Here is a 25,781-nt window from a genome sequence, read left to right as displayed (position 1 = left end):
TCAAATCTCACCAGGCTCAAGGTTGTCTCAGCCTTCCATCCTGCTGAGGTGAGTAAAGTGAGGACCCAGATTGTTGGGGGAAATAGGCTGACTCTGTAAACTGCTTAGAGAGGGCTGTAAAAGCACTGTGAAGCAGTATATAAGTCTAAGTGCTATTGCTAGTTTAACAGTTGGAGAGTTTGTTGAAAGGCCAGTCCTGTTTGAGTAAGGTGGGGTAACTATGCTGGCAAAGACCGTGTTTGCTTAGTATTGTCAGAGGTAAGAATTCTGTCTTTGGGAGGACACCTAAGCTAAACAATTGTGACAAGTAGCCAACCACTTCCTTCAAGAACCCCAGAGGAAGGGCATTTCCTGATCCCTATAGGAGGGAGGGAAGCCCTCAGATCTGGGAAGTTTCTCTTACAGCTTTAGAAAAGAAGCAGGGCACATTTACACTTATTTTTATCAGTCAATGAGAAAGTTATTGCTTTCCTATCTATTTGGGCACCTTCTACAGCTCATGTGAGGCTAATTAAATGAGGATATTATTTGTTTCTATTGAAATATAACATCTTTAATGGTAGGGAATGGTTTCAGGGGTGGGGGGAGTGTCGCTACAATTAAATGCTGCAGTTTGCTCTTAAAACTCATAGAGCGGTTTCTCCCATACAGGTAAATCAATGCCTCTTTTGATGTCTTAGACCACATTTTTCAGTAATAGTAAAAACTTAGAAGTCCACAAAAGATCTTTTATCTGTGCCTTTGCCTTAATATTGTCTCATCCAAATCAAATGTTCAATTTAAGGGAAGGTCCCATTACAACTGGCTAAAAACTAATAATTAAATGGACAGGAGTTACTAGAAAATGTGTGTAATTCCAAATCTTAGAAGAACGTCTGTGATAACCAGCCCTCTCTTCTTACTCGCAGCACTTCCCTGGAGACTGCCTTAGCTGAGTGCATGGAGGCACTGAATTGTTTCCTGCATAACCAGTTCAGTAAGAGCTTGGAAATGCTGCAGCCCAGGTAAATCAGAAGTGCCCAAGCTGATTCATCCTGCACACAGGACAAGTGCAGGATATCAGCTTCCTGTCCCCCCACTATTACCAAGGTTTCCAGCTGTTCTGTTGAAGTAAATCCTCCTCCAGCGCTTTCCAACTAGAGAACCCCAATTACAGTGCTCACAACTATAGGGATGAAGCAAATCTGTGGGATGCAATGGAAGGAGAATTGCTTCTCAGACACTGAGCTTGAATAAACTCAAATGGGGAAGGGGGAAAAATTAGCCTGGTTTGCTAGAGTCTTCTTTCAAGTCTGAAATAAGACAAACTATGTCCTTCTAGCTTCTCCAGAAAAGTCAGTGCTTAGTGTTCCATAATGCTCATATGCAAGCAGCTGTCTAGTTCCTCTGCGAGGGACTCAGCTCATAAGTATTTCATGTAGCTTGTGGGGAAGGTAGCAGGATATATGCTTCGGTATTCTAAAAATATATTGGAAGTTGGTGTTTTAAGAGGCTTATTACAGAGAGGCCAGGTTTGTGCTGGTAGGTCGGGTGGCAAAATCTAGAATTAAATGTTATTGAAGGTCACATGGCTGTTACTAGTAAGAGCAGCTCTTTGCTGCATGATCTTCAGCACCCCCATGGCATTTCTTTAGCTGCTCTGTGTAAGGATGGAGAAAGTTATGCATCCTGTGTGTAGGGAAAAGAAGGAAGAGGTATTTATTTAGCAATAGGTCTTATTCAAGCCCAAAGTATATAAAGATTGTGCAGTGGTGCAGTTTAGGAACACAGTGTTTATGTCTCCTATAATTTAAAACAAGGTTAGGGAAATCCGTGTGGAAACTGTTTTACTGCAGCTGTCATTCTATGAAGTGAAACATTTATGGAAAGCATGCCCTTTTTACTGTTATGTATTCTGAAAGGATTACTAAATGTATGTATCTCAGATGGTCTTTACAAGGTAAAATGAATACAATGGTCATATTGGATAACTTTAATTGTTATGTTGACTCACTTTTTAATACTTTTAACAAAATACATTATGTATTTTGTACATTTAACAAAATACATTTTGTTAAAATGAAAGATACTTTTTACTGTATTTTAATAAATGTACTTTATTTTTGTCTAAGTTTTGAGCTTAGAAAAGTAACATACATACAAATGCCTTAACTAGAGGCATTTGATTTTTGCTGTCCATTCTAGTTTAAGCCTGTGTTACAAAACTGATTCTGATGAAATCTGAAGCCACCCTTGTAAGCAGTAACTCTTTCCTCTTCATTAGCAAAAGCTGATGGCAAAGCTGCATTCATTTAATGAATGCTAAACCCTAAACCCAAGTTACATCAGACGAATCATATTATGGATTAGCCTGTTAACACAGTATGTTAATAGAGCATGGCTAGATTACCCAAATTATGATAATCCATAGATAAATCAACTGTGAAAGTACATAACGGGGTACCAATTGCAAAAGCACTAGGGCAGATGGGCAGGGAGAGTAGAAAAAACATTAGGAGAAATAGTTGAAATCCATGCACAATTCAAAAATGACTTTATTTATTTATTTATTTGTCAACAAGTACAAGGAAACAAGTAACAGTGTAGACATAGACATGGACACACGAAAAAAATTTGGCACAAATAAAAGGATATAAATAGGCAAAACATAGCCGTAAACACATAGAATGATTACATATAAATGGGGACAGTAGGACAGGGACGGTAGGCATGCTGGTGCGCTTATGCACGCCCCCTTAGGGACCTCTTAAGAAACGTGAAAGGTCCATGGTAGACAGTTTAAGGTAAAAGATATGGGGATTAGAGAGACTAACAACAGGATCAGGTAGAGTGTTCCAGACATTTACTACTCTATTGCAGAAGTCATATTTCCTACAATCAAGATTAGAATGAATTACATTGAGTTTGAATCTATTGATAGCCCTTGTGTTATTACGGTTGACTTTTTCTAGATCACTTTACTACACTAAAAAAGCTACATTTGTAGATTTCTGTGCTGGTATTGATAAAACTGCATTGATTTGATTCCCAGATTGATTTGATTCCCAGATTGAATTTAATTGGTAATTGGACTTTGTAGGATTCAATGGAAGAGTTTTAGTTTGATTGGATATTCTTAAACTTCTTGACAGACTTTAACTTGCACCCTATCTAACAAAATGAAATTCATTGTAGAGAAAAGCAAGGTTTACACTTAGGCAAAAAAACCCAAATATACAGATACAGATTAGGTGAAACTTGGTTCAATAGCAGTAACTGGGAGAGGAACATTGAATTCCTAATGGACAATCATTTACATATGAGCCTGCTGTGTGCTGCAACCACCAAAAAAGCCAATGCAATCCTAGACCTCTGCATTAACAGAGGGATAAAATCAAGACCACATGAAGTGTTAGTACCACTTTGTAACATCTTGCTAAAGCCACACTTGGAATACTGCATCCAGTTTGGTCAACACAGTATAAAAAAAATGTGGAGACTCTGGAAAAAGTGCAGAAAAGAGCAACAAAAGTGGCCTGAAGGCTAAAACATACGAAGAATGGTTGCAGGAATTGAACATAGCCAGTTTAGTGAAAAGACAGACTAAGGATGACATGATAGCAGTGTTCCAATATTTGAGGGACTTCCACAAAGAAGAGGGGGTCAAATTACTCTCCAAATCACCAGAGGGCAGGACAAGAAACAATGGATGGAAACTAATCAAGGAGAGAAACAACCTAGAATTAAGGAGAAATTTCCTGATAGAACAATCAACCAATGAAACAGCTTGCCTTCAGAAGTTGTGAGAGCTCCAACACTGGAGGCTTTTAAAAAGAGACAGCCGGTTATTTGAAATGGTATAGGGTCTCCTGCTTGAGCAGGGGTTTGACTAGAAGACCTCCAAGGTCCCTTCCTACTCTGATGATGTTCTGTGTTCCAAATATTAAGCCACCTCCTTTGTTAATGCCTTATGCCATGTGTGCGTGTGTGCGTGTGTGTGTGTGTGTGTGTGTGTGTATCATATAAGTATAATCAGCAAAGCCTTGTATTGCCTTGAACCATATCTTTTGTCTTTTGTTGTTGACCCCTTTTGGCAGGACTGGAGAGAGCATGTACCATGCCTTAATTTATGCCACCATCCTGGAGATGCAAGCCATGATGACCTTTGAACATGAAGATATTATCCATGCAGGGCATACCATGAAAGAAGCCCAGGAGATCTGTCAGAGGTGTGTAGTTCACACACACCGTTGAAATGGAGCATAGGAAGATTTGTTTCTGCAGCCATGGTCTGGGACTGCTGCAGAGAGGATGGCAAGTTGTTCAGCTCATAAATGTTGCTTCTAAATAACCAGTATTTCCCCAAAGTCTGGCTTGATTGCTGCATTAGTTGGTGGATATTTAATTCTTCCTTGAACAAGGCAGGAGATCTGCAATTCTAAATGCTTATTCCCTTCTTAGTTTAAAAATGGGATGAAAATGTGGGTGCAAAAGGACAAATGATTGGGGAATGAATGTAACCTGGAGAAATAGTAGAGGATTGCTTAAAGGTGCTGCTGGAGTACAAGGCTTAATGGCTTCTGGTGGAAAGTGATCTCCTAGGGCAGGAGTGTCGAACTCAACTTCATTGAGGGCCACATCAGGATTGTGGTTGACTTTGGGGTGGTGGGAGGGGGTGTGTGGCCATGGTAGGGCATGGCCAGCTCCCACTGCTGCTGTGCTTGCTCTCCCTGGCCAGGTTGCTCATGGTGTGTGCGGGGGGGGGAAGTGTAGGGGTCAGAGGGAGGCCCACTCCATCTCCTTATGAGGAGACCTGGCTTTGTAACCAAAGCATCCTCAATGATAGGATGGGAGACCACCAGGAGAGGTCAGGAGGGGACAAGAGGATGGCATAAGGCAGCAGGGCTGCTGGTGGCCAAGTGCTAAGGCAGGATTTACTCTCACTCTCTCTCATTATAACCTCCCTCCCTCCCTTCTTTTTCCGTCCCTCTTCCTTCTTTCCTTCTTTTTCCTTCCTTGCTCTCTTGCGCTCAGGGAAGCTGACACAGTGTGTGGTGGTGGTGGGGCAGTTCCGCACCTCCCCTTCCTTGCTTCGTACTCCACCCCCACCCCCTTCACTGCTCAGGTGGCTCCTGTTGCCTGCGCTGCTGCCAGCAGCTTGGGTGCCCCAACTAAAGCAGGGATTGCTCTCTCCCTCTCCCTCCTTCCCTCCCTCTCTCTCTCTCTCTCTCTCAGACACACACACACAGAGTTTGGAGAGCCCCCCCTTCTCTCTCTCCCTCTCTCTGTCTTGCTGCAGCAGCAGTTGTGGAGCTTCAGTGCCAGGCTGGCAGGGCACTCAGGTAAGCCGGTGCGGGGCAGGGGGGGGGGCAGCTCCGCACCCTCCGCCTTGCTTTGTGGCCGTCGCACCAGTGCATTAGTTAGCCTCCTGCTAGGTTACAGTGGCAAGCAAGGAGAAGAAGTGGTGAAGAACGAAGCAAGGGGTGTGTGGAGGATGAAGCAAGGCAGGGGGTGCAGAACTGTCCCACTCGCCCCGCCCCGGCTTACCTGAGGGCCCTTCAGCCAAGCCAGCCAGGCTAAACGCTCAACCCCCCCCCCACCACCACCCAGGTCAGCCACATCCTGTCACTAACCTTTCCAGCTCCTTTCACAGCCGCCACGTGCAGAGCAACTAAAGTAGTCTGTGAGACTACAGAAAAAAAAATAATTCGGACCTTCCAACTTCTCACAAAAAAAAAAAAAAGATCTCGCGAGGTTGGAAGGTCTGAACTATTTTTTTACCATAGTCCCACAGACTATTTTAGTTGCTCTGCATGCGGCGATGGAGAACTGGGTCTGTGCGCGCGCACGTCCACTGGGATGGCAGGGGCCGGGCCAAAGTGATGCGGGCCAGACCCTTACAGTTTCCAGGATGGTTAGACACCCCTGTCCTAGGGTGAGGGGTTGGAAAAGGTGGATGAAGAACCTAGTAATTCAGCTGCTTTTGGTTCCCCTGACAGATTTCGGAGGAAAACCACTGTGACTGGTACCTTCTCTAGTCGGCAAGGTGGAGATGCTTGTACGGAAGGTGAGAAGAGTTAAAATTCAAAGTGCTGAGAGTCAAGACAATATTTTAATTGTCTTAATGTAGGAAAAGCTGGAGGATAGGAGGGAGTATGTGTAAAGTTGTATAAATCCACTCAGGTCTTGCTTGATTCCAGATGAGCAGGATCTAGTGAAAGGTGGTACTGCATTATCTGGGATTCTTGTGTCCTCCGAGGAAATGGAGCCTCTTTAGGGTATCCTCTGCTGCCTGTGGCCTGGATGTTTGTCTTTCTTGATTCTTTTAAGTAACTGATGAGGGAGGGATAGTTTCCTAAATGTGGGAGGATGTCAACATCTAATTGCAAGAAAGATATTGTCCACTCCACCCCATAAAAGGCCATCTCTAGATCTGGTGTTTTAGATAACTTATAGCATTTGGGTGCCCAGCTCATGATTACAATGTCACAGAGAATCTCATCAGGTGATCACAATTCGTGATATTCCCTGCTGGCTTCCCACAAGCAAAGTTAATGGGCAATTTTGCAGGGAAGTTATAAGTCACCCCAGTAAGTCACTCCTGCTGTTTTTCTCCTGAGAAGCCTATTATGGAGTATTCCCAAGGAACTTCTGTGGCACTCCTGGCCCTCTTACCTTCTGCAGTGCGTGCCCACCTGCAGCACCCCCTTACTTTCCTGCGATCTCTGCCAGCCCACCCAAGGCCTCTTTTGATCTGCCTGCACCTTCTGCTGGCCTTTCTGGATCCCATGCCAACCTGCCCGTGTTCCCTGGCAGCTGCCCTTGGCAGTTCCCCATCCCGTATGGCACCTGCTCACCCCTCCCATGCTCCCCTGAGTTCCTTACTCGGGACTCCTGCCTCTTTCCACCAAACTACCCATATGTGCTACAGCACTTAGAAACAAAGTTTCTGGTCCCAATTATAATCCATACATGTTGACTAGTGTGTAATGTGCTCCCACTGACTAACATACAGGTTGTTGCACTTTGGACCAATTGAAGCTTCTGAGAGCATATTATGATAGTTCAAGTAGGACATAACAAAAGTATGAGTTACTATGATGAATAATAAAGACAATATTTGAAATACTGCACATACTCCCTAAATCCATGTTTCCCTGTTACAGAGGAACTGCATGCTGAAGTATGTTATGCAGAATGCTTATTGCACCGGGCAGCCCTCATCTTCCTCCAGGTAAGAAAATTCTTCTCCCTTCAAACTTAATCGCAAATTCTATCCCATTATTACAGTAGTTCCCAACTCTGAGAGAGAATTCTATGATAGAGAGGTACAAGAAACCTGGAAGACAGAATCCAAGAAATATATTTCAGCATTTTTCTTCCTGTATTAGAGCTTGTGCATTGAGTTTGTTCATCAGAATTTTAGTTTACCTTTATTATTTTATAAGTAACTGAAGATGTCGAACGTTCATAATCCTCCTTTCTCCTCCTCTTCCCCCCCGCCCAACAACAAACCTGTGAAGTAGGTTGAGCTGAGAGAGAGTGACTGGCTCAAAGTCACCCACCTGACTTTCATGTCTAATGGGGAACTAGAACTCACAGTCTCCTGTTTTCTAGGCCAGCACCTTCACCACTACACTAGACTGGAAAGTTTCAGTCTCAGTTAACCAAATACCTGTGCTAACTATGGAAATTGCAGGACAAGTGGAGCAAAAGCACTCTTTTTTCCTAACTACTGCTCTTTTGACTTTCCAATTTTCCTTTTAGTCCTTGTAATTTCAGTGTTAGGAACTTCTAACACTGAAATAACTATTCACTTGAAGGCTGTAGCTCAGTAATGTCTGTGTGTGTATATCAAAATCAGCAAGATGGTTGGTGAGTATCACAATGCAATGTCCACAATGCAAGCTCCTTTTGTACAGGCATCAGTGTCACCTGCATCTTTAAAAGGAGCGGAGCTGCACTCCTGCCATCTTTGACACCTCCATAGACACAGCTTGCACCCATGTATGAGAACTGTATTAGCTTGCTTGGTGGAAAACAGAACCAGAGTGCAAAATGCTTGAGACATGCTATGAAACAAACCAGGCAAGGGAGTCAGATGTAGATAACTGTTTAGAGATTCAGTTTTCCCCACTTATCTTGAGATTAATTTCTTTTGATGAAAGCAAGCTCGGGGGATAAAGCCTCAACACTTCAGCAGTCATCCTGCTGGTAGCCAAGTGTGATGAATGCCTTTGATGAAGTGCTTTGTGACTAGGAGTGGCATTGCCTAGATATACATCCAGCAAATGGAGGTTGTTTTATTCATGGAGACTTTTTGCTTCTTACAGGATGAAAACATGGTTAATTTCATAAAAGGAGGAATCAAGGTGCGTAACAGCTACCTCATCTACAGGTGAGTTGGGAAGGCAGGTCTGGGTAAATGAAGGGGTAAAGTCACAAGTAGGAATGAGAAAGAGCATTAGTGAGGGGTATGAAACACTCCACGTGCCACATTTTGGAATGGGAAAGTCTTTGGTCAACTTGTCACAGACAGGCATATTTAGGTGATGACCAGAGGCACAAGACTGCTCTGTAAAGAGGAAGCATTACAATGTTTAAATCTTACCCTCTATTTAAACTCTGTAGATTGATGAGATATAGGCTATAGCAACAAAGATGTTTCCCATCCTAAAGCTGAAGGAAAATCATGCTTCCTTCAATCATGGTGCCTTCACAGTGTAACCCTTACAATGCATCCAGAAGGGATCCATGCTCTGCTGCTGTCCATACATGTTAAGCACAACATTCCTATGGCAAAAATTGGTGACCCCTCAACTAAAATTCCAGCCCCATCCAACATCATCCTTCATATTAAAAGCCTCTTGTCATGTACAATACCCTAGTTCCTTTGTATGTTGCAACTGTTTCCTTTGTTTTTTTCCATCAACATCTGATTTTTTAAAACTATGGATCGACTATACAATCTTTCAACCACTAAGTGGCAGCAAAGAGTTATATTGTTTATGCAGTCATTCTTGGCTTTTCTCTGATGGTTATCTGGACCAATGTGACCATGACAATTTCTGATTGTCATGTTTTTGAATAGCTGGAGTTTAAGAAAGAGGTTTAGCTCTGGGAATCAATGAGGAAGTTGTAAAACAAGATGACAAGAAGAAATGACCCAGAACTCCCTGGAAGCATCAACCACTGCCAAGGAATGTCTCATCTGAAATACAAGAATTGAATCCTTTTATTTACATGCCTTAAATCTAAAATGAGTTAATCAGTTTCAGTATTTTGCTACCTCTTGATCCTCCAATGGACAATTGGACCATTGGACCACTAGATGGCAGCATTGTTTAACTATTTGCTAGCACATTTATTAGGTCAACAGGTCAACTGCACGGTGAACAACAAAGAAACAAAAACAATCAGCAACCTAAAGAACTGAGTTTTTCAGTTGTGTTTTCCATAGTGTTCTATAATCAGGAATGCCTTGGTTAAGTTTGTTCTTAGTTATGTGCTTGTTCTTGCATGTTGATTGAATAACTGCCTAATCAACAGGGGGAAAGGCTGTGGGCACTCCTTCATCCAATACCCATCCTAGCCAAAAGGGAATTGAGGAACAGAGAAGAGGAACTGAGACTAGAGGGGATGGTTCCACACATAACTGGCAGAACCAAGGAGAACCACCGAACTGCTGACATAAAGCATGATGCTTTAATCACAGAATAGAGTAGAGTAGAGTAGAGTAGAACAGAACAGAACAGAACAGAACAGAACAGAACAGAACAGAACAGAACAACAGAACAGAATAGAATATAATTTTTTTTTATTGGCCAAGTGTGATTGGACACACAAGGAATTTGTCTTGGTGCATATGCTCTCAGTGTACATAAAATAAAAGATACGTTCATCAAGAATCATAAGCTCCAACACTTAATGATAGTCATACGTTACAAATAAACAATCAGGAAACAATATCAATACAAATCATAAGGATACCAGCATCAAAGTTACAGTCATAAAGTCATAAGTGGGAGGAGATGGGTGATGGGAACGATGAGAAGATGAATATTGGCCCACATATTGCCAAATCAACTCATATGTATTTATTCCTAGTTTTTCTTTAGATTTTGCTTTTCTTCTGTTGAGATTGAAACGATAGCTTTGATTTTCCTTGGACCATTTTATCCTAGTGGTGTGCATGTGGGGTCGATGAGTCCAAAATTACTCAATGAATTTCATGGAAAAGTGGAATTTGAATTAGTCTCAACTTGTATTATTTAACACTGGGAATAGCAATGTGGCTCCTTCAGCACAGTATTGTGCTTTATTATACTGAATTCCAAGATGAAAAAGTATATATAACTTTAAAATTAACATAGCCAAATTTTTAAGTAATCTCCTTTGGATATTTTACCCATTTTTAAAAATTATTGTAGTGCCTATGTCCTTCTGTAAAATATATAAACTGACTAAAAATTTTTTTGGGGGGGATAGAATATACAACTAATAGAATGGAAAGGATGGAACAGGACCAAGAGGTGTTTAACAAGGAAATGGAAGACGCATTAACTTATCTTGAAATGGAGAAGGCATCTTTTTATCTATGATTCCAAAATGTAGAAGAGCAAAAGGATGAAGATATAGGGGAAACAATGATTGAGATACTGGCAAAGGCAACCCAGAGGGATAAGGAAGAACTCTGAATCAGAATAGATGAAATATATAGGGTTCATACGAACTACGCAAGACAGAATAAGTTACCCAAGGAAATCCACATAAGATTCACGAAGAAATTTATAAAGGAAGAGATTTATAGGAAAATGAGAGAGGAGACAACCATGTACAAGAGAAGAGAAATTTTAACTCTCAAACAAGTACCGAGAAGAACAAGAGACCAAAGAAGAAATTACAATTTTCTAGCTACACAGTTAAATAAATTCAAAATAAAATTTCACTGGCTAATGCCAGAAGGTCTACTTATCTCCTGGGAGGACAGAAAGTATAGGATCAATAATCTAGAGAAGGCTCAAGATTTCTTTGAACAACATTTCACATGTGAAGAAGAACAAGAGAGGAGGGAAGAAACGGAACACAGGAGGCAAGAGGTACAGTGAATAGAAAGAGAAGAAAAAGACCAAGAAGATAAAAGGAGAATGGAGAAAGAAAGAATGGAGAGAGAGGGAATGAGGGAAAAGACACAAAGAGTTACCAGAAACACAACAAAGTTGAAAATAACAAATAGATAAACCCAAATAAAGATGGAAGGAGAATTAAAAATTATTTCGATCAACATAAACAGACTCAACTCACCAATGAAAAGGAAATACATATTTACAAAATTACAAAAACTTGATATTGATATCATAACATTACAAGAAGTACATATTAAAAGACAGCAACAAAAATTGTTGGAAAATAAACAATTAGGAAGATTATATACATCCCTAGGAGACTGTAAAAAGAGAGGGGTAGTAATGTATGTTAAAAATCACCTGAAAACCAAACAGATATATACTCATACGGAAGGACGCATCTTAATAATTGAAATACAAACAGAAACAAAAATAATATTACTAGTATCCATATATGCACCCAACGGAAACCAGAGGGATTTTTACAAGAAACTGCATGACATAATTAAAGACCTGGAATATGAGAACATTTGCATTATTGGGGATTTTAACGCAATTGCGAATCTACAAGACGATTATCGTAGTAACAGGAAAAATAAAACTAGAAAGAGAACCCTACCGGAAACATTTGAAGATATGGCCAAAGAATTCCATCTATACGATGGGTGGAGAGAGGCAAATAAACGAATTAAACAATACACATACTACTCAAGCCCCCACCAGTCATGGTCTAGGATTGACATGGCCTGGGTGACACTAGATCTTAGAAAAGAAATATGAGATATCAAAATTGTACCAAATACCTAGGCCGATCACAATCCTATAAAAATAATATGGAAAGGTTATCACAAGGAAAAGAGGTGGATGATGGATACTGGAATAATAAAAGATAAAGAATATATAAGGATGATCAAGAAGGAACTCAAAATATTCTTCCAATTAAATACTGTACAAAGGAACAGACCTCGCTACAGAATCTATGGGACACTACAAAAGCCTACATAAGAGGCCTCACCATAGCATACACAACTAAAAAAAATAAGGACAAACATCTAAAAAGGAATAATTTACTAGAAGAACTCAACATATATGAATCACAGTTACAAAAACAACCTGATGATAAAACAATAAAGGCAAACCTGAACCTCACCAAACATAAACTGAATTTAATCATGCAAACAGAAATCGCACAGAAAATGAAAATGGCAAAACAGAAACATTTTCAATACGCAAACAAAACAGGTCGCTGGTTAGCGTACAGACTGAAAAAAGAGAGGGAGAAGAGAATAATATATCAACTACAAGATGAAACGGGACAAATATGTAACACGAATTCAGATAAAAAACGTATAGTTAAAGAATTCTATCAAAAACTTTATTCACAAGAGAAGATCCAAGACCGAGATATCAAGGAATACTTATGCGAAGCAAATATCTCAAAATTGAAGGAAACCCATAGAGACATAGTAAATAAACCAATTACGATGACAGAGTTGATGGAAGCCCAGAAGAAACAGAAGAACAACAAGGTACCAGGCCCAGACGGAATTCCAACTGAATTTTATAAAAACTGCCAGTCAGCGACAGATGAAATACTCCTCCAAGTCTTCAATGATGCATTACTAGAAGCAGAAACTCCTAAATCTTGGAATGAAACCATTATTTCACTTATCCCCAAAGAAGACACAGACCGGACACAGGTTAAGAACTACAGACCGATTTCGCTACTAAATGTTGATTATAAATTATTCATGACAGTTATAGCACAAAGATTGAAAACAATTATACACAACTATATACATTTTGATCAAAACGGCTTTGTCCCAAGGAGGCAGATAAAAAATAACACGAGAACAATCATAAACGTTCTAGAATATTATGAACAACAAATTGATAAACAATAGCCTTAATCTTTCTCGATGCGCAAAAGGCATTCAACAATTTGAATTGGAAGTTCCTCATAGCACAATTAGAGTTAATGGATGTTGGCGACAAATTTTTAAAAATGATTAAGAAAGTATACTCCTTCCAGACTGCAAGAATCACAATTAATGGGGACATGACAGAAAGACTGGACATACAAAAAGGGGTGAGGCAAGGGTGCCCATTATCTCCCTTACTATTCATAATATCGCTGGAAGCCTTACTAAATGAGGTAAGGAAGGAAGAGGACATAAAGGGATTATGGATACGAAATAAGGAATATAAATTACAGGCCTTCACCGACGACATGGTGTTCATAGTAGAACAACCAGAAATAGCAGGAACTAAATTACTGGCGAAGATAGAAGAATACGGCAAAGTAGCGGAACTCAAAATTAACAGACAAAAAACTAAAGTCTTGACAAAAAATCTGACTAAGACACAAGAGACAAAATTGGAAGAAGAATTAGGAATACAGATTGTAAAGAAAGTAAAATACCTGGGAATTTGGATCACTACAAAAGCAACAATGATTAGAGAGGATAACTATATTAAATTGATGAAAAAAATAAAAAGGATCTGGAAATATGGAACAAATTACAGTTGTCACTTTTGGGCAGAATAGCATCAGTAAAAATGAACATATTACCGAGATTACTTTACCTCTTTCAAGTGATACCAATCGGCCCAGGAAAAGATTTCTTCAAAGATCTCAATAAGATAATAATGAAATACATCTGGCAAGGAAAGAAGGACAGAATTAAAATAAAATGCTTACAGGACACCCGTGAGAAGGGAGGCCTCGGTTTACTGGACTGGGAGTTATATTATAAAGCATCATCGTTAAATTGGATTAGGGAATGGATAGACTTAAAAAACAAGAGAATGTTATATCTAGAGGGATTTGATCTGAATTGGGGCTGACACGCCTTCTTATGGGACAGCATAGATAAGCAACACGGGTATTTTCAGCGGCACATTATCAGAGGCTCACTATACAAAACGTGGCAAGAAATCAGAAAACAACACTACACTAAGATTCCGCGTTGGTTGTCGACCATGGAAGCCTTAATCTACCCAAACACCATAGAAATAGGAAAAATGAGGAATTACCAAGAATTATTGAGTAGTGAAGGAGACTTAGACACGAGGCAAGAATTGCCAGGGAATAGTTATCGATTGGTGGCCATACCGTCAAATGAAGTCAAGATATATAGCAGACCGGACACAATATGGATTTCAGACCGAACCAAATGAACTAGACAAGATATTAAAAAGTACAGAGGAGAAAATGATAACCAAAATTTACAGATATTTAATAAACTATAAATTGGAGGAGGAAACGGTCAAAGAAAATATGATAACATGGGCAAAAAATATAGGCCACAACATAGAATTGGAAAAATGGGACAAATTATGGACAGAAAATCTCAAACTGACAATGTCAATACCATATAAAGAAAACCTCTACAAGATATTTTACAGATGGCACCTCCCACCGGCACGTCTGGCGAAAATGTTTCCAAATGTGTCACCAATGTGTTGTAAATGCAAATCACAAAAGGGGTCATATTATCATCTCTGGTGGTCTTGTAGAAGAGCACAACATTACTGGCAAGAAATCAAGATAATGATTGAAGAAATAATGAAACAGAAGGTCGATATGAAACCGGATTTTTTTTTATTCGGAATGACCACACCACAACAGACTAAAGAGATAAAATATCTCATTATTCACATCTTAACAGCAGCACGCATAGTATATGCTCAAAATTGGAAATCAGAACTATTACCAACAGAAGAAAAAATAATTGCAAAAATAACAGAATGTGCAGAAATGGATAGACTCACAAAAGAGCTACAAGAGAAAGAGAACACTGATTATTATGCAGTCTGGCAAAGATGGTATTCCTGGCTAGAGGGAAAGATAGGATTGATAAAATAATACTTATATAAAACCTAACCAAGAAACACAGAGAATCACATAGGAGATAGACCACATGACTGTATGTATAAATAGTTAGAACTGTTATTAGAAGGATGTATAGAAGTAATAGATACTTACTCATAGAGAAAATTTTAAAAATAGAGTATAAAGTTAAGTTTTGGACATGTAAAAAAGTAAAAATAAGTAAGCACATAAAATACATCTCTAATAGAGAAATAGAGGTGAAACAGAAAATAATCACTAATGCAACAGTTTTCTAGAAGTCAGCCGATAGGCTGAAACAATGTTAGTTGTTAGTTAGTTAGTTTGTTTCTCTTTTTTTTTGTATTGTCTTTATGTATACATGTTTGTAAGTATTTTTGTCTTATGTTTTTGCTTAATAAAAAATTAAAAAAAAATTTTTTTGTGGGGGGCTTTTGGTGATTCTTTCTAAAATGAATGGAGATATAGTAGTGCAAAAGAATGTCAGCTACTATCCTTTGTGTTATCTTTTGAGTCTATGGCATATATATATATACTAGGGTTGCATAATATCTTGGTTTATGTAGGTAGAACCTGGTTAAAGAGACATACACATAAAACCTACAAAAAAGAAAGAAAAACATATATATTTATACATACATACATACATACATACATACATACATACATACATACATATATATATATATATATATATATATATATATATATATATATATATATGATATTTTTGTGGTCAGGGTTTTCTTCCTATGTAGATAAAGTTGTTAAATGGCCATAGTGGGATGATATCTCCAATCATCACTTTCAGGCCTGTCAGACATTTTGTGTTGTTTATTCTGAGACTTATGGGAGACTGGGATAGCACTATTTCGGTCTTTTTGGACCTCATCGGCCAGCCACACTGCAAAATAATTAAGTAATTGAAATGCTGGAATACTGGTAGGTATCAATTCCATCTTTATTGATCTATATATGTTTATCTTCCAGACAAGCATTATTCTATTCTGGATTAGAGGTTTAAATTTGGACATCTGTAGAGTGTCTTAGGGAATGAATTGAATTCCCTGTATGACTAAAAGCCAGGTTTAGAGTGAAAAAGGTCTATGAAATAGAACCCCTTTTCTTTTTATGTAATTTCAGGCAGATAAATTGGCAATGGAATTTTGTAACCTTTTTTATATTCGCAGAGAGCTGAATGCTTTTATCCAACCTAGTTGCTTGCCTGCAAACTCTGTTCGTATCCATCTGGAGGGGGGGATTGCTCTTGGCATTGGTGCCTTCAATTTGGTGAGTTGAGTATGCTTCCACAGCTTCTTCTTCTTCTTTTTTTTATTGAAAATTATTAAAAAATATATATATAATAATATGGATAGAATTGCAGAGAGTAATATAATACATATAGAGTTTTAAACTTTTCTTTCTTTTGATGAGTTGGCTTAATGGAAGTTTGTACTTTCTCTAGGCGAAAATTGATACTTTAAAACTTCCACAGTTTCTTAAGGGGCATAGAAAATTGTGTTTATGACAAAAACTGAACTCCAAGAGACAATCCATTAATTTTTCCAGAAGTAACTCACTTAGTTTTCACTTGGGCATTATGATGCTGTTCTGTAGTTGCAAATGTACAGGTTGAGAAAGATATACAAATATGTGGAGAGAACAGCACTTATTGTGGGTATTAAGTAGGTACTGTATTAAGATATTGCCAGCTAAAATTGCTTGAAAGCTTTGAAGATCAGCACCCCAGGTTATTTCCCCTTTCTTCATTCCTGTGTCTGGGATAATTGGTTCTAATTTCTTTTTCACAGCAGGTATTTATCTGTGCTATCATATATCAGAGAGCCTTAGCCAACAGGGCTGGCAGGAAGAAAACCTCAAAGGGCTGAAAAAACTCTCCTATAAGTAAAGGTTACATTGCATGGGGTATTTTAACTGAGAAAAAGCAGGATGTCATAGAAGTTCATAAAATTATGCATTGTGTAAAAAAGTTAAACACCATCAGGCTCTCTATAAGAATGACAGTAGTTCTTGAGTTGGCATTGGTGGACTACACTCTTCAGCTCAAACTATAACATATGATGTAGTGAAGAATCTTTACAGTATTGCATACTAGGATGTACAGTAGTAGCCATTTACTACAGTTGATTGGGTTGCCTGTTTTTATTGTAGTTTAATTCCTGCACTTATTTTTAATTCTTTTCCCATGATTTAATCAAACTTTTGCCTTGTGCTTTTTAGTTTCGAAAGTGTGTAGCTGTTGCTTGTTGATAGATTTGATCTTTCTGCTCTGAGAAAATCTGGCTCTTAGTTTAACTCCTAAAGATAGAGAAGCTCTTCTCCATCTCTTATAAAACTAAAACACAAACAAATGATGGATTATCCAATGATGCAGAATGGGACAATATTTCATAGAGCACTTAGGTGATCTGTGATATTCACTTCATACAGTGGGGTAAAATTCACAAATTTAGATGGCTTTAAAAAGGGATTCGAGAGATTTGAGAAAAATAAATTACTCCAGAACTAAAAGGATTTCTGGAGTGATGGAAAATTGATGGAGCTACACCATAGCATAACTATCCTCATTGGCCAACCCCACTCCATTGAGGCTTGCCAACCAAAATGTCAGATTTTTTCTCATGGTTTAAGTATACTGATCTTGTGCTAAATTCATTCCTTGTTTTCTGTCTGTTCTATGGTTTGGGATGTGATATCAGAAATGAGTGGTGAAAAATTATTAGAAATATCTCTTTTTCTTTAAGCATAATATCTATGCTGACCATAGTCACGTCCAAAAATTTGATGTGATGGATTTGTATAGAGGGAGAGCAGCTAGCCTACCAATACAGAAAACCAAGACCTTTATGATATAGATTGATTGACCAAGAATAGTGTGGCTGATAAATTATTCAGTTGGTTAGTAAATTACACATATTTATGTAAAAAGAAAATTGTGCTCAATAAGGAACTACTTCAAGAACGGGGAAGAGGAATCCATAGGCAAAGGTGAGGGGACAAGGGGGCAAATGATGTTATGTATATGCATGATTTATACAATGACATCATGATGCACATGATATGATTCTGGCTTGTACTGGACACACCCCTGTGGCAAAGAGAATTGCTTGTGAACAGAAAGAGGAATTGAAGAAAGGATAATTAGAGAAATAATGCTGTAAGACATGAGAAGCAGAATTAGACAACATTGAAGTGGTGTTATGATGGTGCTGGTGTAGCAAACTCACAATACTTGGGATCAGGAAAAGGTTGATTTTAGAAAGGGAAGAGGAATGTATGGAGCAGCTAAAACAGTCACTGTCTGTAAAAACAGGAAACAATAAGTAGTAGAGAAAAAGAACTGAAGAGGATTCAGAGAGGCAAAAAGGCATAGAAACTACATTAAAGAAGAGAATGAGAGAATGGGGATCACAAGAGAGTATCGGAAGTCCACCTTGTGGCTTCTGACGTCACCACAATATTTATTTGGGCAACAAAGTCTAAAATGCAGGATAATGATTAATATTAACAGAATAACAGAGTTGGAAGCAACCTTGGAAGTCTTCTAGTTCAGTTCCCTAATCAAGCAGGAGACCCTGCACCATTTCAGACAAATGGCTGTCCAATCTTTTCTTAAAAACTTCCAGCGATGGAGCCCCCACAACCTATGCTGGCAACTGTTCCACTGATTAATTGTCCTCACTGTCAGGAAATTTCTCCTTAGTTCTAGGTTGGTTCTTTCCTTGGTTAGTATCCTTCAGGTTCTTTGGAGAATAGGTTGACCTCATCTTGTTTGTGGCAATAAGGAATTATTGGGAATGGAATTCACATATCCTTCAAATAAACCATTTAGTCAGATACATAATTGGCAGCTAGGTCTGGGCAGCTTTGTTACTAGTCTCATTAGCTGAGTTGCATAAAATTTAACATTTTTACAGCATTTTGCAGTAAATTCTTTTGATGAACTCTAGCATTTAGCTTCACTAGCTTGCCCAACAACTTGGTCTTGTATGACCAGCCTAAGCTGGTTTACAGGGTTTATGATCATAGGAATGTGACTTCTCAAGGATATGCTCAAGCTAGCAAATATTTATTATTGCATTTTTATCTAATAATTTATTTTAACATAAGTTGTCCTTCATTTCTGAAAGGTTGTCACTGTTAATGACGAAACATAAAATCACAACTGTATGCTCCATTCATATTCTTAATATTATTCATGCCATTCTTGCTGTTCCTACTTTCAGTTCATCTGTGTCCAATAGTAAGCATTCAGAGAAGCAAATGAAACAACTGTCAGTCCTTTCCCCTTTGGTTTAAAATGACAACAGACCACAATTATGGCAATTCGATTAGAAAAGTGCCTTTAATTATTTTTTTTAATTTTTTTAATTTTTAAATTTGTATATCGCCCTTCTCCCTGAGGACTCAGGGCGGTGAACAGCCAATAAAAACATAAACTACAAACATTAAAATACAATTAAAAAGATATATATAAATTTGGCCCCATGATTAAAAACAATAACAGACAATTAAAAACATTTTAAAAAGTGTTAGGCCAGCCCGGCTTGCTGGAAAAAGAAGGTTTTAAGGGCACGGCGGAAGGCACCGAGGTCTTGGATTCTCCTTATCTCTGGGGGCAGCTGATTCCAGAGGGTAGGTGCCCCCACAGAGAAGGCCCTCCCCTGTCTTTTTCTTTTTGTCATACAACCAGCTTCCAAAGTTTGGCTAATCTTTTAGCAACAACTCTCTGCTAACTTCCTTTACCTAGATGAGGCAGGTTCATACATACAGGCTGCTTACCATGGTGTGAAGATGCTCCTCCCCCTTCGTATTTGCTGAAGCCATACCCTTACAAGAGAACCCTCTTTGAAGCTCATTCAAGGTGTTGAAGCTCGTTCAAGGCAAACTGACATTTTAGCTTGCATAAAGACGAAATGTCAGAGGTTGCATAGAGGAGGGATCTCAAAGTTTGGCTGGTTCACTGCAGGACACCCACTCCAGTCTGGCTGCTGGATTCTGGGTCTCCATAGCCATTTGTGCTGTGGTTTCCGGAAATACTTGCATAATTATTACTGCTGTACTTTTCTTCTTTTGCTTCATCTGTCAGAGAAATATATTCATGAAAGATTAAATGTAGCCTTCCACAAGATTGTTACTCTTAATTCAGGGGCGGGTTTCAAAACCCATCGCTACCGGTTTGCTCGTGGGCGCGTGCGAGCTCACACGCAATGCTTCTGCGCATGTGCAGAAGCATCCAGGCGGGTGGCCGAAGCCTCCCGCTGCCGCTACCGGTTCGCCCGATCCAGGGTGAATTGCTAGCAACCCACCACTGTCTTAATTGCTAAGAAGAAAGCTAAGCCTTGCCCAGCAACTTTTCTCCCCAAAGGCGCCAAGAAGTCAGCTTTAGGGGCTGCGTTACATTCCGTGTGGACATGGGCATAACTCAAGCAGGGGTCTTCATGAGACTTCTTTCCTTTGCCCAGGGAACACAGGGTGTTCTCTTCTGTGAAGCCCTGTGAAGCCCAGGGAGGACTCTTCTGGCTTCATTTCTTGTTCTGCCCATCTTCCCATCTTACACTATTTTTATAGACAGTAACATAGAAGCAAATTTGGGCCAATTTGATTTGCACTTTGCATACAGTTTAATGCAATGTGATTTTGTACAACACTTGATCAAGTATTATTGTTATTCAATCAAGGAGAGGTATGTGTGGTTAGAAATGTTCATTTTATAACTTCTACTTGATCACTACAATAAAATGGTGTTTATTTCCAAGTAAATGTATTTGGTAGCAAAAGCAAGCTCTATCATATTTCTGAGGCCAATATAATGCTATGACTAAATTAATTTAAAATGTGGAATTGGTCACATTCCAGCACTTTTCTTCCTTGTCAGAACTCAGAATTTTTATTTTGCCTTTTTTGCTTTAATACATCAGGAATTTAAGAGCTGTAAAAATGAAGCACTATGGATGTACCCATGTAGTCTACAGTTGAAGGAGTACCATTAAGCCAAGGATCTAACTTCATCTACGGCATCATTGCTCTGACTACTGTATACGTCCCAATTATGCATGCGTAAAACACTGTGCATAAACTATTGCATGCACTGAACAGCTGTTTCCAGGTAGTCTGTGCCTGAACCAAACATACATTTGGATTTGAAGCATAGTAAAACGTCTGGAATGCAATGATTTGTTCTGGGTTCAGAATAAATTAAAATGTCTCTAATCCCAATTTTACTTCTAGCACATTCTTCTTGTGTTTATTTGGGATCAGCTAGTACATTTCCAGATGTAATCTTTTTCTGTTATAGAATGATTTGAGTCCAGTGGACAAAATGTGATCAGCAGCTCAGACTTTCCCATAATTCAGGCTGTTCCTAGTGAAGTAATTCACTTGGAGACATACGTTGAAATGTCACTCCATTAGAAGAAAAAGTATTATGAGAAGGATAAATATAGGTTTGAAACCTTTGCTATGATTCTACTTTTCTTTAGACAGAGCTTTTTTTTTAATAGAATCAAATGTTGCTGTGGAGGAACATTTATTTGTATAGTACAGTGCCAAAGTCTGAAGTAATACAGCATGGGTGCTTACTATTAAGAGAGAAGCAAACCAGAATCCCTTCCTGGAAAAAGATAATGCCAATGGAAGAAAACTGTGGGGAAGAGGATGTGGAGGGCTTTGTAGTGGAGAATGTCAACAAATGGTTCCGAGTTGATTATATTGAAAAAAGGTCTTTCACTTTGAAGGACACATTGAAGATTTGGGAAGAGGATGTACTCCTTACAGGTGTCTTTGTTATCTTTTATGTTATGTGTTTTCCACAGACTCTCTCCCTCTTTCCACCCCGGATTTTGAGACTTCTGGAATTTGCTGGGTTTTCAGGGGACAAGGTACAAGTGCCAGTTTGAAGGCTATGAATGCATTATTTGGGTTTGCAGAAGGTATCTGGTGACATATAACTGCTTTGTGAGAGGACACTGGTACACTAATTTAATTTTGAGGATACAGTAATTTAAACCCTCAAAAACATATTTCTCTGGGTTTCCCTAGTACGGTGTCTTCTCAATGCATTAGACAAGAATTTCCTGTCCTCCCACCACCATGATCAATAGAATGCTAGAGAGCAACAGATTAAAAGCGGTTAACCTAACTGGGCTGAAACAATCCAAATGATTGCAATATTTTTAGAGATAGTAATGAAGCAATAGCTATGGTAATATGTAACCCTTAGCTTGGAAATTTTAAACTCATGGTTTATTGAACCAATAGTGAGATGTAATTTGTAATATAATTAAATTGGATAAGTATGAATTCCATGCTAATACAAAACAAAGCCAGAGTACTTTATAACTTAGTATTATGTATGAACTCAGAAATGCATTAGTGGGTGAGGGCACTAATTGCCAGGTTCCTCCATATGGTCAATTTGAAATCCCATAAAGGTCACCAAAACCAGTGCACTATCCAGAATACTTTTCTGTATCTGGGGAAATTGTTTTTTTGTCACCTTTGCTGAATTTATCTGCAAATGGGTACAACATTTCTTCTCTTTCTTTCCACGGGTTCTCTCAGTTTTCTGAATATTATTTCTAATTTCCATTCAGGATTTTGGTTTGCAAAAACTACATCAGGGGGCCACGACAGCCAACCTGCGGGCTCTACTTTGTACAATGTTGCTTCTCTGCTACTATACTTTCCTTACCTTCATCTTAGGTAAGTGAATCCCTCCACTGGAGAGAAGCATTGGGGATGTGGCAGCAGCATGATCAAGGAACTGGGTCTCTTTCCCCCAACGGATCGCTGCTTTGGGAGGGGGGGTGGCTTTCTTATTTTGAATAAGGTCAATTAATGGGGATATATACGGTACATTTTTTGATGCAATTAACTAAAATAAATTCTAATGGGAGGCATCAGCATAGCTATGGCTGAACTAAAAAGAAGAAGAAATCTGGTCTAACCTAATAGGTATAAGTCTGCTCAGTATTCAGTCATAGTGGGATGGATTTCTGCAAGAAAGCAAGTAGGCTTTTGTTCTTGCAAATACAGTAGTATAATTATATTTCCCTATCCGGTATGATTCACATTAAGACTTAGTGAGATAATTGGAATTCAGCAAGCTCATGAAATGTGTTTTTATAAATGTTTATTAATCAGTTCAAAAAAGAGGGCTACCTTCTGCAGTTTAATGTCAAGAGGGTTTCAGTGCAAACAGTGACAATCTGTGTTGTTTCTCTGGCTGATTACTTAAGAGGTTGAGAGAAAGCTAGGAAATGGGACTGAAATGCTACAATTTTAGGGACTTGTAGTAGAAATCGTCAGGATTGGCTGCCTGACCCAGCTGGGAACTCAAGCAACCCAAGAAAGCAATATTCTCAGGGATAACCATAAAGTATGGTTTACTTAAGAATATCTTCAGTCTCTAATCAGATATTTCAAGGTCTGTCTGGGGATCATGAACTTATGACTGTCTTATCCTTATTCATGCTATGCACCTTTATCACTCTGTGTTGTCCCCAGGGATTGGTGAAGATGATTTCACAGAGGCTGAGGCCCTACTGAAGCCATACCTCTCCCGCTATCCACAGGTAAAATGGTATCCAAATGACTGCCCTGTCCTTCAGGTCACTCAATTTCTGCCTGTGTTTGTGTCTAACCGAAGGATCAGTTAGATTTTTCTTTTCTTACTTAGGGTTGTAAGGAAATGTTTGAGTTGCAACAGAGCTAGATGTGGGAGAAGGCATGATGTTTTACATTTTGCATCTAGGAGGCCAATGGGGTGGCTATGCTGCAGTGGAGAGGAGTTTGGGACTTTTAACCTGAGCCTTGAGCCCAAAAGGAAACTCAGATTTAGATTCATATTTATTTTCTTTTGCTAAAGATAATCAAATAACATTTCTCTCTTTTGGTGCTTTACTTTGTTTCCAGTTTTTAAATTTTTTTTACAGTAAAGGGCGTCAAAAGCTGAAAGTATCTTAGGCTTCCTTAAATTTCTGAAAGGCTCTGAATATTTCAGTTCAGCCCTTTTACATTTAGAGCTTCAGTAAAAAAAATGTGGTACATTTAAACTCAAACTCTTACCTTCTGTGTAGCAATGCTTAAAAGATTTGCTAGGCATTCCTTTTAAGGCAAAATCTGTTAATTTGATATGGCAGGTAATGTGGTTAAACACTGATTGATGCACTAAAACACAGGTGTCAAACTGGTGGTCCATGGGCCAGATGTGTTATGTGTAGGTCACACCCACCCCAGCTCCGCAAAGGAAAAAACATCACGAAACATCACGTGATAGCAACGTGACGCCGCAAGTTTTAGGAGCCTTGGTGGTACAGCAGACTAAGTGCTGTTAGACTTAGCTGCCAGCTGCCTGCAATTAGTGCGAGTTCAAATCTCACCAGGCTCAAGGTTGACTCAGCCTTCCATCCTTCCAAGGTAGGTAAATTGAGGACCCAGATTGTGGGGGCAATAAGCTGACTTTGTAGAAACACCGCTTATGGGGGGCCAAAAGCCCTAATAAGCAGGTATATACAAAAGAATGAAGGATATTGCTATAAGTGCATTGTAAGCCGCGCTGAGTCTTCGGAGAAGGGCAGCATATACATTGAACTAATAAATAAATAATAAATAATAAAGTTTGTCACCCATGCATTAAAAGCTTCAGAAGGTTCTAAAGGATGGGGGGGCAGATAAAAGTGGAACTAATCTATCTAAAGTGGTATAGAAATATTTGAGATGATCTTTCCCCACTATGAGATATATGCGCCATGAGGACTCTGGGACTCAGGCTAGTTTTTTTGCTATCACCTTTGATAAGATTTCTTATCCCAGTAAAGATGGCTTTGGATGGATAATGTGGAGGGATACAGTGGATCAATCCACAAACATAGGGTTTGTCATATTGCTTATAGTTGTTTCCCCATACCTGAGTATCATTTTCTTTAATTTTACAGAGTGCCATTTTCTTGTTCTTTGCTGGGAGGATAGAGGAAATCAAAGGGAACATCAATGAGGTGAGGTGCTTTAGTAGGATCAGAACAGGAATTTAACTAATATGTATTCTACCATCGTGGAGGGTATGTGTCAGGCATGCCCAACTAAGTCCCTAGAAAAGAAAGACCCTCAACTCCATTTGGTTGAAGTGATAGGTTCTTTTACTAAGGATTCATAGTTGCAATAGAAGCAGGCTAGAACTAAAGTTCTAAACTAAAGTAACAAAAAGTTACTTTCCGCTTCTCCCCAGCCCTCCCCCTTTGGCCGCTTTGCTTCATCTAGCGGCATGCCGCATAGGTGTTTTGGGAACCGCTCAGATGTTTGGTACCACTTGTTGCAAATTGCATTCCTTTCTTCAAGGCTCCGTGGCCTTGAAGACTGGAAAGGGCTGGTTCTCACATCTCTGGTTTCTGTCAACCCACATTCCCTTTAACTCATCTCTACCCTCTACATGCCAGTTGCCTATTTCCTCTTTCCCCCATCGCCTAACAATTCATGGCAGATGCAAGCAAAACGCTAAGATGAAGATGGCAGTTCTGACGGTATGTCTGAATCATCCTACAAATTATTTTTAGGTCTGATATATTACTATGTTGAAAATTTTAAGCTTCTGCCTTTCATGATAACAATCGTCATCTTAGCACATCCTGTTCTCAGACCCACCACTTGCTGGGATGGAAGATGAAGAAGGTTGCAGCATACATAGTTCAGAATACAGGATTTAATTTTGTGTCCCACACATCTCAATTACTATTCATCAAAGAGAAATTTTCATCTAATTATTTCAACTCTAAATTCAGAGTAATGACACATAGACAATCACT

At 39.1% G+C, this 25,781-nt stretch overlaps 1 protein-coding gene across 4 annotated transcripts in view; it reads left to right on the top strand.

Moving 5' to 3' along the window:
* LOC117675628 (tetratricopeptide repeat protein 39A-like) overlaps positions 1-25,781 on the top strand; it is a 43,375-nt gene that overhangs the window by 7,227 nt on the left and 10,367 nt on the right. For 3 of the 4 annotated variants that reach the window (XM_034434485.3, XM_087888562.1, XM_034434488.3), the window contains exons 2-11: positions 909-1,004; positions 4,077-4,208; positions 5,979-6,046; positions 7,146-7,213; positions 8,313-8,377; positions 16,149-16,248; positions 21,795-21,860; positions 22,575-22,683; positions 23,488-23,555; positions 24,918-24,977. In XM_034434485.3, coding sequence (XP_034290376.1) covers positions 909-1,004; positions 4,077-4,208; positions 5,979-6,046; positions 7,146-7,213; positions 8,313-8,377; positions 16,149-16,248; positions 21,795-21,860; positions 22,575-22,683; positions 23,488-23,555; positions 24,918-24,977 — 832 coding nt within the window. The remainder of the gene's footprint in view (positions 1-908; positions 1,005-4,076; positions 4,209-5,978; positions 6,047-7,145; positions 7,214-8,312; positions 8,378-16,148; positions 16,249-21,794; positions 21,861-22,574; positions 22,684-23,487; positions 23,556-24,917; positions 24,978-25,781) is intronic. The other variant, XM_034434487.3, reaches the window with a different exon arrangement.

The sequence above is a fragment of the Pantherophis guttatus genome, chromosome 2, assembly GCF_059756535.1.
Source record: "Pantherophis guttatus breed Tessera chromosome 2, ASM5975653v1, whole genome shotgun sequence".
NCBI classification, from domain to species: domain Eukaryota; kingdom Metazoa; phylum Chordata; class Lepidosauria; order Squamata; family Colubridae; genus Pantherophis; species Pantherophis guttatus.
The sequence above is the reverse complement of the archived record's forward strand: the minus strand, read 5'-3'. Positions and strand labels throughout refer to the sequence as shown.